This window comes from Mustela putorius, unplaced genomic scaffold (genome assembly GCF_011764305.1).
Source record: "Mustela putorius furo isolate JIRA1106 unplaced genomic scaffold, ASM1176430v1.1 tig00000487_pilon_pilon_pilon, whole genome shotgun sequence".
Classification (NCBI taxonomy): domain Eukaryota; kingdom Metazoa; phylum Chordata; class Mammalia; order Carnivora; family Mustelidae; genus Mustela; species Mustela putorius.
Window position 1 is genome coordinate 7,285,131 of NW_025421399.1, and position 15,114 is coordinate 7,300,244.

The 15,114-nt window shown below is 40.0% G+C and overlaps 1 protein-coding gene across 16 annotated transcripts in view; it reads right to left on the bottom strand.

Annotated features, from left to right (window-relative positions):
* BPTF (bromodomain PHD finger transcription factor) overlaps positions 1-15,114 on the bottom strand; it is a 158,773-nt gene that overhangs the window by 105,469 nt on the left and 38,190 nt on the right. For all 16 annotated transcript variants that reach the window (XM_013054521.2, XM_013054520.2, XM_013054519.2 and 13 more), the window contains exon 2: positions 6,805-7,627. In XM_013054521.2, coding sequence (XP_012909975.2) covers positions 6,805-7,627 — 823 coding nt within the window. The remainder of the gene's footprint in view (positions 1-6,804; positions 7,628-15,114) is intronic.

Consider the following 15,114-nt stretch of genomic DNA (forward strand, 5'->3'; position numbering starts at 1 on the left):
CCGGAGACTTGGAATATACAGAACTGGGTATGGGCAGAAGGCTTACAGATATAGGTTTGATGGCAACTAAGCGGGCAAGTAAATAGGTGGCTTACAGCTAAAATGGGGAGGTACAGGTGCAAAACAGCATAAGTTTAAGAGTATAATTTAGTCTATTTGAAAAATGAAAAAAAGAATGGAAGTTTTTAAGTTTATTTACTTATTTAAATAATCTCTACCCCCAATGTGGGACTCAAATCCACGATCCTGAGATCAAGAGTCACATGTGATTTGACTGAGCCAGCCAGGTGTCCCCCTTAAGCAAAACAGCTTTAAGTGTTGTGTTGAAGGTAATGTTATCCAGAATGAATAGTGACAAGAAAAGGTGCTAATCTAGCAATTCCTGTTTTACTAATTGTCTCAATTTTAGAGCAAAGGATAGGATGCATGCCTTCAACTCGGGCCATGATCTCAGTCCTGGGATGGAGCCCTACATCGGGCTCTCTGCTCAGCAGGGAATCTGCTTCTCTCTCTGTGCTCTCCCTCTCAAATAAATAAATAAATAAAATCTTTAAAAAAAGAAAAAGGAAAGATTGGCCTTTTTATATATATTGGATTAAAAGCGATCTCTAAGTTGATTGCTCAGCGTTTGGTTCCTTAGATAGATTCATGTAAGAACCTTTCTTTTATTATACGTTTCACTAACCTATACAAACAACATATTTTTAACTGAGTATTAAACAAATAAAAGCAGTAGCAGAAAAACTTAGTTTGTATAAACCAATAGCACTGCAACTGAAAACTGTTCACTACTGGGGCACGTGGGTAGTGTGGCTGGTTCCGCGTCCAACTCTTGATTTCAGCTCAGCTTGTGATCTCAGGGCTGGGAGATCAAGCCCTGAGCTGGGCTCCATGCTCAGCAGAGTCTGCAGGAGTTTCTCTCTCGCTTTCCCTCTGCCCCTCCCACGATGCATGCATGTGGACAACATGCTCTACACTCTCTCAAATAAATAAATCAATCCTTATAAAAATATTGTTCACACTCCACACTTTATTTTGGATATGCCCCCCTTTGGGCAATAGGTCTGTTGACTCATCATTTTAAGCTTCCAGAGAGAGGATACACCAAATCTCCATCCAGTAAACTGAACAAATTTACATTACTTCAAGTTTCACCAGGAGTCCACATATAATCTACCACAAGAGGGCATCAAACTGAAATTGTTTTAATCTAACTTTTAAAAAAGATGTAAAATCTTTCTGATTTACTAAGATTATTGACATTAATTACCACTTACAATGATATTTCAAGTTTTGTATTTAACTTTATAAAAAGAATAGTCAAAAATCACAGCATGAAGAAAAGAAATCCTTATCTCCCTATAATCGTCACTAAATTTCGTGTACTTTATTATGCATCAAGAAAGACAATTTCAGGAGCACCTGGCTGCCTCAGTAGGTAGAGCACCTAACTCTTGATCTTGGGATCATGAGTTCAAGCCCATATTAGGCACAGAGTTTAATTAAAAAAATATATATATATATAGTATATATTTTATGTTTTCATATATATATATAATATATATATATATATTTTAAGGCTATTTCAGGGAATGAGTAAAGCTTCCAAACAAAATAAATTAAGTGAATAGTTTCACGGCCAAATATAGAACTTAAAGGCGTTTACTGTTCAATTTAGAAAAGCAGATTATTTCATCTCATCAATAATATACAAAAAATCCCTCCACTCGGGACGCCTGACTCGGGTCATGATCCCAAACATGGAGCTCCTTGCTCAGCAGGGAGCCTGCTTCTGCCTCTGCCTTCTGTTTTCCCTGCTTATGTTCACTCTCTTGTTCTCTCTGACAAATAAATGAGTAGAATCGTTTAAAAAAAAAATCCATCCACAAGTACTTAAAACATAACCTAAGTCCTTTGACTCATGTAATTATAAAGGCTCACACACATTTAACTACATTTAAAGAATCTTCTCTCCTACTTGCCTGAGTGTTTTATTTATTTATTTATTTTAGATTTTATTTATTTATTTGACAGACAGAAATCACAAGCAGGCAGAGAGGCAGGCAGAGAGAGAAGAGGAAGCAGACTCCCCGCCGAGCAGAGAGCCCAATTCGGGGCTCAATCCCATGACCCCGGGATCATGACCTGAGCCAAAGGCAGAGGCTTTAACCCACTGAGCCACCCAGGCGTCCCCTGAGTGTTGCTTTAAATACTAATACTGATTTATCAGGAAACAGAACTTCTTTGGAATGCCACTTATATTTTCAAAAAATGCCTGTCTCAAATTTTTAAAGGTCTCAGAAATACCCAGCCCAGGTATAGCAAAAGTCACTGTATTATCTCCACCCACCCCCAACCACAGTTGTAAGCATTGATTTTAACAACTAAAACAATGTAAGTTGCAGGCATCTCAAGAGGATGCCTTGAAAACTACACAATAGTATACAATTAGTTAAACGAAAATATTCTAATAGGTTCTGAGAAAAAATTCCAGGTCACACTTACTAACAGTCAGAGTCTTGGGCAAGCCCTAGAGCAAGTTACTTAACCTCTATAAGCTTTAGTCTCTTCATCTATAAAATGCAGACAAAAATAATACCTACATTACTAGGTTGTTGCAATTATTAATAAAAAAAACTATAAATATAATGCTTAGAACACTGTGAGGCACATTTTAGTACTCAAAAAATGTTTCTGGCTATTCACTACTAGTTCAGCACCTACTGGTTCCACCTTTGGGTCCCTAAAACCCTGGGTCTAGACCTTACGATTATTTGTAATAAATCTTATAAATGTCAAGGCCAATCAATATTTGAACAAAGCTGCGGCATCTGGGTGGCTCAGTGGGTTAAGCCTCTGCCTTTGGCTCAGGTCATGATCTCAGGGTCCTGGGATCGAGCCCCGCACTGGGCTCTCTGCTTGGCAGGGAGCCTGCTTCCCCCTCTCTCTCTCTTGCCTTCCTGCTTTTGAGCTCTCTCTCTCTCTCTCTCTCTCTCTGTCAAATAAATAAATAAAATCTTAAAAAAAAATTTTTTTTTTTTTTTTTGGGTACAAAGAACCTTTCTCATGTCTCTGGCCCAAAAGGGCAGGGCAGAGCAGGAAGTGAGAAGCAGGGAGAATGAACATCCAAGAGGAAGAGGGAGGGCAGGATAGGGAAGGGAAGTATAAAGAGGGAAAACAGGACCACAGAATACATTTCACTTACTTCCTAATTTGTTCAAAGAGATTCCAAGGACTCTGGGCCTTTTGAGAGGGCATTTGAGATAGAGTTAACTACTGAATGTCTATAGAAAAAGACATGCACTAGCCTCCCTAATGGGCAGTGTCACTGACTTTTCACTTAAAATGAAATATACATTAAACTTCAACCCAAAACATGGTTACAGTGATCTCACCACTGGTAATGACCTTGTCAACAAAAAGCTTCCCTGCTACTACCTCCACAGCAAGAGGTCAGAAAGCTGGTACAGTAACTACAGTAACTACCATGACCAGGTATGTGGGGGGGGGGAGATAAAAATATATACAAATTTTAAAAAATCATTACTCCAAATTAAAAGATGCAAAATAGGGGCGCCTGGGTGGCTCAGCGGGTTAAAGCCTCTGCCTTCTGCTTGGGTCATGATCCCAGGTCCTGGGACCCAGCCCCGCATCAGGCTCTCTGCTGAGCAGAGAGCCTCTTCCCCCTCTCTCTCTGTCTGCCTTTCTGACTGCTTGAGATGGGTATATTTCTCTCTCTCTCTCTCTCTCTCTCTCTCTCTCTCTGTTAAATAAATAAATAATAAAATCTTTTTTAAAAAGATGCAAGATATACGTTTTAAAACTTCATATACTCTTTCTCTTACCAGTTTCTGAATTAAGGTAATAGACTAAATCCAAACATCTCATTTTTTTCCCTCTTGAAACCCTCTTAGAACTGCTAAAGAAATATTTGTTAAAACATTAAAGGCACAAGGATAGAGAAAAGAGCAGAGACAACAAACAAAATTTGGAAGCAGGAGAAAGCAAATGAATGAGTGATAACTGCCGTTAGCAGAGCCAAGAAAGCCCAAGCCCAAACCAAAAGGGTGACACTGAGAACCAATAATCACAGTCCCCAAAAGACACTGAAAATGGAAAAGGGAGCATCTACAGCAAAGAACTGCTTGAAAGCTGCTTAATGAACAGATCCCTAGACCTTCTATACCCATCCTCTTCAGCCACTACATGCTTAGTCTCTAAAGAAGGGAACACTGAATTTCTTTGGACCAGACCTTACCAGTTTTCTGCTTAGGTGTGAACAAAGGTACTAACTGTAGAGAAAATCAAACACTGAGGGGCTATGACAGTCAGATCCTCATGCTCCAAGTAGGATGCCAGAAAGGCCTCTCTGGGCCATCTGTCCAGTTCAAGAAGGATTAAAAACAGTGAGTGACATCAGTGATGCCCAATAAAATAAAATCACCCAGTGGTTAAGCTCAAAAATGGTAAGGCCTACCCTCTTGCTCAGAGCCTCCAATCAGCTGTATAACCCCACATTGTTAATTAGGATTAGAAAATTATGAATTAATAATCTGAGGATGGAAGAGACCAAAACAAATCCCTGCAAGAAGCAACTGAGAAGAAAGAGAGACTATGCACAGAGGGGGGAAAAACACACACACACTCATACACACAAAAGTATCATTAATATCCTCAGAAAAGGGAAAAAACTATTCTATCTATGAAACAAAAACAGAATTTTATTACTTTTTTAAAGGAAGAGGATTCTAAGAACAAAAGAGCTCTTAGAAAATAAAAATATGATAGGAAAAAAACAAAACAACCTAAATAATAGCGCTGGAAGACTAAGATAAGGAAATCTAGAAAAACTGAGCCAACACCCCCATACACACATACACACACATACTCACTCTCTCTCTCTCTCTCTCTCTCACCCCAAAGAACAAAGACGAAGAGGAAAACTGGAGAAAAAAGATAAGAAAATCAGAATACCAAAATAGGAAGTCCAGTGTTCAATAAAATAAAGGCACAAGCTAAACACAACAGGGAGAAGGGGAGGAGGGAGTCCTCAAGAGAAGTTCTCAACTGAAGGACTCAACTGCCACTGCCAGATTGAAAGTACCCACCAGGGGCGCCTGGGTGGCTCAGTGGTTAAGTGTCTGCCTTCAGCTCAGGTATGATGCCAGGGAATCAAGCCCCGCATCGGGCTCCCTGTTCAGCAGGAATGCTGCTTCTCCCTCTCCCACTGCCCCTGCTTGAGTTCCCTCTCCAGCTGTGTCTTTCTCTGTCAAGTAAGTCTTTAAAAAAAAAGAAAGTACTCACAAAACAACCAGTGGATGAGAAAAGACTCACACAATTCCATATCACTCTAAAACTATAAAACACTACAACCAAAGAGGAGATTCCATAAGCTTCCAGATTAAGCCCAAACCAGTCACATACAATCAATGAACGGATTCAGACTGCTCCACAGCAACACTGCAAGAAGACAACTGCGAAAAACTCAGAGGATCTCTGCTTACTCTGTACCACTTTTATAATCAAAGGCTCAGCCACCTAAGATTCTTCTCTCTAGCTGGCTTGGCCTGCCCAGGTATTGATGAAGCTCCCGCTCTCTGCTCCATGCCCTGCTCTAATGTTTCATTTCATCCTACCACAGACTTTCTGACTGGACCTAATTCTGAGAGCTGAAAGAAGGCTTTCAAGATTTCAGAAGCTGAAAATACAAAGTAGTCCAATAACTCTGATATTTCTACAAGATGTCAAAACCAAGTCCACACTAGGAGCCTGCCCAACATCTGACTGAGGGACAGGCTGTGCTCTTCCAGACTGCCTCCTGACCTTCCCACTGACCTGCCTGGAAGAGCCTCTTGGAAACTGTCAGAAAAGCAGAAGCCTACAACCGGAAGTCTGTTGAGCTTATCTCCTCCGGAAAGACTACAACCAATAAGGACCTAACTGATCTTTTGTGGACAGCTGGTTTATTCTTGTTAGCCCATTTTACCTATAGACATAGCAAAGCTAAAGAGAATCAGAAAAATCCTAACATCAAAATTAGGGTGAAGATTACTTCAGGGTAAGCTGTAGGGAACATAACCAGGGAAGGGCCTACAGTGGCATCTGCCTTGTCATTTTCTTTTTTTTTTTTTTTAAAGATTTATTTATTTATTTATTTGACAGAGAGAAATCACAAGTAGGCAGAGAGGCAGGCAGAGAGAGAGAGAGGAGGAAGCAGGCTCCCCGCTGAGCAGAGAGCCCGATGTGGGACTCGATCCCAGGACCCTGAGATCATGACCTGAGCCGAAGGCAGCGGCTTAACCACTGAGCCACCCAGGCGCCCTGCCTTGTCATTTTCTAATTCCTACCCCAGGAAATTAATATAACTGGTGTGTAACTTTTCTTTTTTTCATACATTTTTCTTTCTTTGCAATTTAAGAAACCTTTTTTTTTTTTTTAAGATTTTATTTATTTATTTGTCAGAAAGACAGAGAGAGAGCACAAGCAGGCAAAGTGGCAGGCAGAGGCAGAGAGAGAAGCAGGCTTCCTGCTGAGCGAGGAGCCCGATATGGGACTCGATCCCAGGACCCTGGGATCAGACCCCAGCCGAAGGCAGCGGCTTAACCAACTGAGCCACCCAGGTGTCCCAATTTAAGAAACTTTTAATGTACGTATTCCTTCAAGTTAGAAATTGTTTAACTAGGTAACTCATTATTAAATCACAAAGGTTTATGTTACATCAGCAGCAGAGCTCTGTTTTATTAGTCATGAAGGAAACTGGCTTAATTCTAAATACATACAGAAAGTAAGACCAGATTTACTTACATTATGAGTCTTCGGTTTAAGAACCAGTATTTCCTCCGACTCCTGTCATATCCAATAGGTTCATGTCGAATATATGGTTTGTTTTTTTGGATTTCAGCAACACAGTCAGTCACACCAGGCACCTTATGTGCTACACAGACTTCACACTGCCACTCATCCTCCGGGACCTCCTCAAGAGGTGGTTTCACACATTCCAAATGGTATACTGCCGAACATGTCTCACAGCAAAGCAAATCCCCAAGTTTGTGACACACCCGACAATGGTCATCATATTGGATCACCCCCTCAGACATCAATTCCTCACGAGCAATATTTGTGGTAAGAAACTGATCAACTAAGAACTGCAGAACTTTGATTTTGTTCTCCACTGGTCCATAGGGATAGTCCTCTGCTTCTTGGTAAGGAAGAACATGATGGTACTCCTTATCACTCTCACAGTACACCCGCAGCACCTCAGGCCACGTCATCCCGTCTATGAAATACAGCGTGGAATTAACGCTATCTTTCAGATCAGCAGGTCCAAAGGTAGTATTGGAAGTGTCTTCTTCACGCAAAACCGCTTTCAAAAGCACAACGTGCATCTCCGCCATCAGTGTGCACTGCTCTTGACTCACGAGAGCTGCACAAAAGTCCTCAAAGCGAAAAGGAGATAACCTTAAAACAGTGCCAAAGTTCCGCAGTACCTCATAGATAGCAATAACATTCATTATATGCTCATTAGGCACCATTAAATCCTCAGAGGACTTGGGAAATTCAAGGGGTGGGATGTCTTTTTCTTCCAATATCGGAGAACGAGGCCGATGTACTCTTGGTTTTCGCCTACCTGTTAAAAAAAGAAAAGGCATAATTACATCAGTACATTGTGGTTCGTTTTTTTAAATATTTACTTATTTAAGTAATCTTTACACCCAAAGAGGGGCTCAAACTCACAACCCTGAGATCAAGCATCACATGCCCCTCCCACTGAGCTAGCCAGGTATGCCACAAATACAGTACATGGTCTCTAAAAACAAGAGTTTTCTAGTTTTTCCTACCTGGACCTCAAAACATAGCTAAGCATCCTTTTGTTTTTCTAGTAACTGTCAAGTAAAAATAATACCACTGAGTAATGATTTAGTTCTAATTTTTACGTCTATAAAAAAATCTGAATTCAAAGTTTTCCCATTACATTACAAACTACAAGTAAAAAAACTGCAATTATAATCAATTCTCAATTATCTAGAGCGGTTGACTGGTGTAAAGGTAACCATGACAAGAAATAACTGCTTATGAAAGACCTCAAAGATCATAAATGAGAAAAAACGTCCCCATGTAAGAGAAGAGACACAACAGAGCTCATACTGCGCCCACTGCAATTCACAAATGCCTCTCAACAACCAGACAGGAAGTCCTCTGCTGAAGCGCCCCTTTTCCTCTGTCAGGGGCGCTTCAGCAGAGGACTTCCTGAGAGCCACGCCGCAGGGGAGTTCCAGGGTGAAGCACAAAGTTAGGGCGGAAACAGAAAGGAAGGAGGAAGGAGGAGAGTCCCAGTGCTGGGAGAAGGAAAAAGGGAGGCTCAGGCAGGAAACGGACAACAGACTACGGACAGTTTTTAGCAGTCAGTTGTAGTCAACTATAGGTGCCTGTTCCCAATTTTTGAGATGCGATGTCCAAGAATATATACATATAAACAAATCAATATACAGCACATTTGAGAACTTAGTTTGTACCAAGCATACAGTGCTCATTTAATTCTCTGAATGAGTCTATGAGGTATTTTTTTTTTAAGATTTTATTTATTTATTTGAGAGTGAGAGAGAGCAAGAGAGGGGAGAAGGTCAGAGGGAGAAGCAGACTCCCCATGGAGCTGGGAGCCCGAGGTGGGACTCGATCCTGGGACTCCAGGATCATGACCTGAGCTGAAGGCAGTCACCTAACCAACTGAGCCACTCAGGCGGCCCGCCATGAGGTATTTTAATAAGCCCTGCTATACAAATAAGAAAACTTGTTGAAAGAAACAAGTTTCTGGGACCCCTGGGTGGCTCAGTCAGTTGAGCATCTGCCTTAGACTCAGGTCATGGTCCCGGGGTCCCAGAATCGAGCCAAGTCAGATGGGCTCCATGCTCCGCAGGAGCCTGCTTCTCCCTCTCTTGCCTGCTTGTGCTCTCTTGCTGTCACTATCTGCCTTTCTCAAATAAATAAAGAAAAATTTTTTTTTTTAAAGAAACAAGTTTCTGCTAAATTGCTATGCCTGAATTACTATTATTATTATACTTTCCAATGATGTTTACAGAACAGGAAATGTATTATTTAAATATCAGAAATAGGGATGCTTGGGTGGCTCGTCACTTCAGAGTCTGCCTTTGGCTCAGATTAGGGTCACAGGGTCCTGGGATCAAGTCCCACATTGGGCTCCTTGCTTAACGGGGAGCCTGCTTCTCCCTCTACCTTCTCCTCCCTCTGCCTGTTGCTCCCCCTGCTTGTGTGCACTCTGACAAATAAGTAAATAAGATACTTAAGAATAAAAAATTAATAAGTATCAGAAATAATTCTAACAAAATCAATTAACATTAAATTCATTTTTGTACAATTCACTTTTATCAATCATGATTTTGGGTTACTGGTAAACTCTTAACTGCCTGCTCCCTCCCCCACTCCTGAGCCCTCACTTCTGGCTTTGTCTCATTACCTGCAAACTAAAAACATATATGTACCAGGGGAAAAACGTATGCTAAAGAATCTAAAAAGTCAAGGTATTTTAATGTATACAATGCACACCTAATATTCATTCACTGAAAATATTTTCCAAGTAAAAATATATCCATTACTTTCTGCAGAAAAATGTCCAAGAGATCACGCTGGGCCAGACATTGCTGGTGAGCTTATATAGTGAGAAAGGAGCCTACATCTCAGCAAACTTCCCAAATGTGACACCAGGTACACAGATGCAGTTTTCACAGATTAAATTAAATCACAGAATCACCATGACGGGTAATTCAGTCCATTCTACTGTCTCCTGGAAATTATTTGGGACTTATCTACATAAATATAAATGAGAAAGTAACAAAAGGAAGACTAAACATGGAGGAATTCCCTCAAATAAGAGAAGAAACAAAAGTCAGCAGAGGCAAAACTGCTTATAAAACACTCCCTGCATTCCTCTCAGATGTTTATGCAAAAGGCTGTCAAAGAGCATCCAAGGAAAGAATCTCAGAAGGAAAGGCTGGAAAAGCAGTTCTAGGACCAGAAGAATGTAGACGTTCTTAAATGTCAGGGTTAGGAGTCCGTATAGTACTTTATACTGGCAGTTATGAGGGTTGTTACAGGCTTTCTAAACAGGGCAGGGAAAAGAGTAGAATGTTCCAGAGAGACTTCTCTGGCTTCACTGCATAGAATGAGAACAGAAGCAATTAACCACAAGATGAAGACTAGGATTCAGAATCTGGTGGTGAGAACAACAAAAAGATGGATGCAAGTGACCTTATGAAGAAAGAAATCAACTGGTGTGGAATATACTACCATCACCTTGGGATGTAACTCCACATGTTATCATTTCCTGCAAAAGCTTATACTAACCTCCCCAGGCTCTTCTGAATTCCTGTAGCCTTCTTCAAACAATGTTACCTTGTATTCTATTATAGTACCTTAAAATATAAGGTAACATAATGCTGGAGGGAGCAGGCAGTTTACCAGTAACCCAAAATCATGATTGATAAAAGTAAATGGTACCTGGTCACCTTTTCATGGCATCTATACCATCTGCCCAGCTAAACACCTAACCCTTATTATCAAGAGAATCTGGCATATTTCTTTTATTAGTAAGTATTGCCCAGCATCATTCCCTATAGAGAATGTCCCTTCCCCCACACCATGTGACTCTGATGGGGTCCCCAATCACAGTATTCCATCTCCTCATCACTGGCATGGAGATATGACCCAGGGCAGCCCAGCAAGACTCTTTGCCTAGGATCTTATATTCAGATGATAAGTGAGAAGTGTCTGAAGCCCTTTCTTTCCATGAAGGAGGCCAGAGCTGTCTGTGGCTAACCCAACTCTACTTCCCTCATGGACGAAGGGAATAAGGATGATAGACAGAAGCAGAAGTAAGATATGATCATTCTGGAGCCCTTAGTGGAATGTATCCTTCGATTTTCCCAGATACAGAAACCAAAATCATTTCCCTTGTGCTTAAGTGAACACATTGGTTTTCTATCACATGCAAATAAGAGTACTCATTAAAATGTATCTGACACTGTATCCAGTAGGCTTTTTATGAGAAACACAATAATTTACTATTTAAAGTCTATCAATGAAAGTAGTTAATGTTAAAAAAAAAAAACTGCTGCTAGTAATCTATTTGTAAAGCAGTAACAGAAATATTGTCTAAATTAATTTAATGTCTAATTTAATTTTATTTTTTAAATTATTTTTTTAGGAGGGGGGAGAGTGGGAGAGGGAGAGAAAGAATTCTAAACAGGCTCCACGCTCAGCACGGAGCCCAATGTAGGGCTTGATCTCACGACTCTGAAGTCATTACCTGAGCCAAAATCAAGAGTCCAAAAGCCACCCACATCCCCAATGTCTAAATTTAAAGCATCAGCTTTCACACATTCTGAAAGAGTTTGGATAACCTTGTACAGATGTGATCTTTAACAGTTCATTTAACTTTATATAATAAGCTAAAGTCTGTTCATTTTCTGTTGGTATTAGAGGTAAAAGGAAAAAAGCCCAAAAAGGTCCATAAATTCTACACTGTACACATGTAGCTGGAAACCACAAAATACCTTCTATTGGATATATGACCATAGTTATATACATACTGAAAGTGTGAGCACTTTTGAAGTTAACATTAAACATAGATCAGTTTTCTCTGAAGCATTACTGGAAAAGTATAAACTGTTTCAATTTTTTACAGCAATTTGGCAAAATCTATCTGAATGTATAACCCTTTAGCCAACAACTCAACCTCCTAGAATTTATCATACTGATACACACACACACACACACAAACACACATCTAAGTAAGTACAAAAAAATGTAATTTCTTTTGTAAGGGTTGAAGTTCTGTGGGTTTTTTTTTTTTCTTTTTAACCTAAATAGACATCAATGCTTATATGAATTATGAAAATCTACACCATGGAATCTAATCAGGCAGCTGAAAAGAATAATGTACAGTTCACATAAGCTGAAATGAAAAATCTTAAAGATACATTTTTTTTTAAAAGATTTTATTTATTTGAAAGAGAGAGAGCGTGAGCATGAGAGGGAGAAGTTCAGAGGGAGAAGCAGACTCTCCGCAGAGCTGGGAGCCCGATATGGGACTGGATCCCGGGACTCCAGGATCATGACCTGAGCTGAAGGCAGTTGCTTAACCAACTGAGCCACCCAGGTGCCCCTTAAAGATACATTATTAAGTGAAGGAAAAAAACAGCAATGGAGAAAACAGAACAATGAACAGAATGTCCATGAGGAACACGTGGCTGGCTTAGTCTGTAGAGCATAAGGCTCTTGATCTCAGGGTCATGGGTTCGAGCCCCACACTGGGCATAAAGCTTCCTTAATTAAAAAAAAAAAAAAAAAAAAAAGGTATGTCACTGAGAAAAGAAATTAGAAACAAAAAGAAAAAAAAAATAGAAGGGAACAAAGATAATACATTATTTATCTAAGAAGTCATTTAGGGGTACCTGGCCGGCTCAGTCAGTTAAGTACTGGACTCTGGGTTTTAGCTCAGGTTGTGTGATCTCATGGATTGTGAGATCCAGCTCTGCCACAGCCTCCGCACTCAGCGGGGAGTCTGCTTGAAGATGCTCTCCCTCTGGACCTCCCCGCTGCTCGGACATGCACATGCACACACACTCTCTAAAATATATAAATCTTGGGGCACTTGGGTGGCTCAGCGGGTTAAGCCGCTGCCTTCGGCTCTGGTAATGATCCCAGGGTCCTGGGATGGAGCCCCGAGTCGGACTCCTTGCTCAGTGGGGAGCCTGCTTCCCTTCCTCTCTCTGTCTGCCTCTCTGCCTACTTGTGATCTTTCTCTGTCAAATAAATAAATAAAATCTTCAAAAAAAATTAAAATTAAAAAATAAAATAAATAAATCTTTAAAAAATATTTTTATAAAGTAGCAGTTTCTGAGAACTGGGGGACAGAAAAAAATGATTTTTCACTTTTTTGTAACTTTCAGTATCACATGCATGTAATTTTGTTTTAATAATTTAAAAAATATTGGGCAGTTATCTATGCACACATATAAAACAATATTCAAATCAATAAAATGATGCTGCTACAAATGGCTTACTGATGGTCTTATAGGTACACAAATATAACATCATTATGCCAAATTCAAAGATTTAGGTTTACAGAACTGAGCACAGGTAAGAATATATAAAAAGAAAACTCAAAATTAAACCACATAAGCCCCTCAACTATCAACCATTAGTATTAGTGGGTCATTTCAACTATTCATAAATATGTATTTATAATGTGCCACTGAAGAATACACTATCATTTTCAACACTGATCTAATATCTAGCATATAAATGATATCAATGTTCCTGTATTTAAAAAAAAGGATTGACATCAGCCTCACTAGTTATCAGGACAAGGTGAAGTAAAACCACAGTGAAATACTGTTTCATACTCATCAATGCAAAAAAATTTTAAAATCCAACTAAACTTTTGGGAAAACGAAGTACAATGGAAACACCAGTATACCATTATAGCACTATACACTGGTACTACCACTTTGGAGAGTCATTTAGTAATAGGTTAAGGTTATGCATATAACCACTAGAGAGCAGTGTACATATTCTATGCTTACATCCCAAAGTAAAAAATACATTTTACATCCCAATCCAGTATACACGATAACAAAAGTTCTACAAAATACTCTCTTAATGTATGCCTTTAACATTTTCTCTTTTTTTATTACTAACATATAATATATTGTTTTTTTTAAGATTTTATTTATTTATTTGACAGAGAGAGACAGTGAAAGAGGGTTCACAAGCAAGGTGAATGGGAGAGGGAGAAGCAGGCTTCCTGCTGAGCAGGAAGCCCGATGCAGGGCCCAATCCCAGGACCTGGGAACCATGACCCGAGCTAAAGGCAGATGCTTAACAACTGAGCCACCCAGGCGCCCATATTAATATAGAATGTATAATTTGTTTCAGGGATACGGTTCTGTGATTCATTAGTCTTACACAATACACAGCGTTCACCGTAACACATACCCTCCCCAATGTCTATCACCCACCCACCCCAACCCCTAACCCCTTCCCCTCCAAAAACCCTCAGTTTATTTCCTGAGATTATGGTTTATCTCCCTCTCGGGTTTCGTCTTGTTTCATTTTTTCCTCTCTTATGATCCTCTGCCTTGTTTCTTAAATTCCACATATCAGTGAAATCACATGCAATTTTTTTTTCTGACTTATTTCACTTAGCATAATACCCTCTAGTTCCATCCATGTCATTGCAAATAGCAAGATTTCATTTTTTATGGCTGCTTAATGTTCCACTGTGTATCTGTGTACACACGCAATATATGTGGTATACATATATATACACATGTATGTGTGTGACTGACACACACACCCCCCACATCTTCTTTGTCCATCCATCTGTTGATGGACATCTGGGCTCTTTACACAGTTTGGCTATGGACATTACTGTGAAAAACACTGGGGTGCAAGTGCCCCTTTGGATCACTAATTTTGTACTTCTGGGGTAAGTACCCAGTGGTGCAACTGCTGAGTCACAGGGTAGCTCTATTTTCAACTTTCTGAGGAACCTCCATGCTGTTTTCCAGAGCGGCTGCACCAGCTTGCATTCCCACCAACAGTGTAGGAGGGTTCCCCCTTCTCCACATCCTCATTTCCTGACTTGTTAATTTTAACCATTCTGACTGGTATGAGGTGGTATCTCATTGTGGTTTCAATTTGTATTTCCCTGATGCCGAGTGATGCTGAGCACTTTTTCATGTGTCTGTTGGCCATTTGGATGTCTTCTGCCCATTTCTTGATCGGATTATTTATTCCTTGGGTGTTGAGTTTGATTAAGTTCTTTATATATTTTGGACACTAGCCCTTTATCTGATATGTCATTTACAAATATCTTCTCCCATTCTGTTAGCTGTCTTCTGGTCTTGTTGCTGTGCAAAAGCTTTTTATCTTGATGAAGTCCCAATAGTTCATTTTTGCCCTTGCTTCCCTTGCCTAGGAAGAAGCTGCTGTGGCTGAGGTCACAGATTGCTGCCTATGCTCTCCTCAAGGATTCTGATAGATTCCTGTCTAAAATTGAGGTCTTTCATCCATTTTTTTAAAAAAGATTTTATT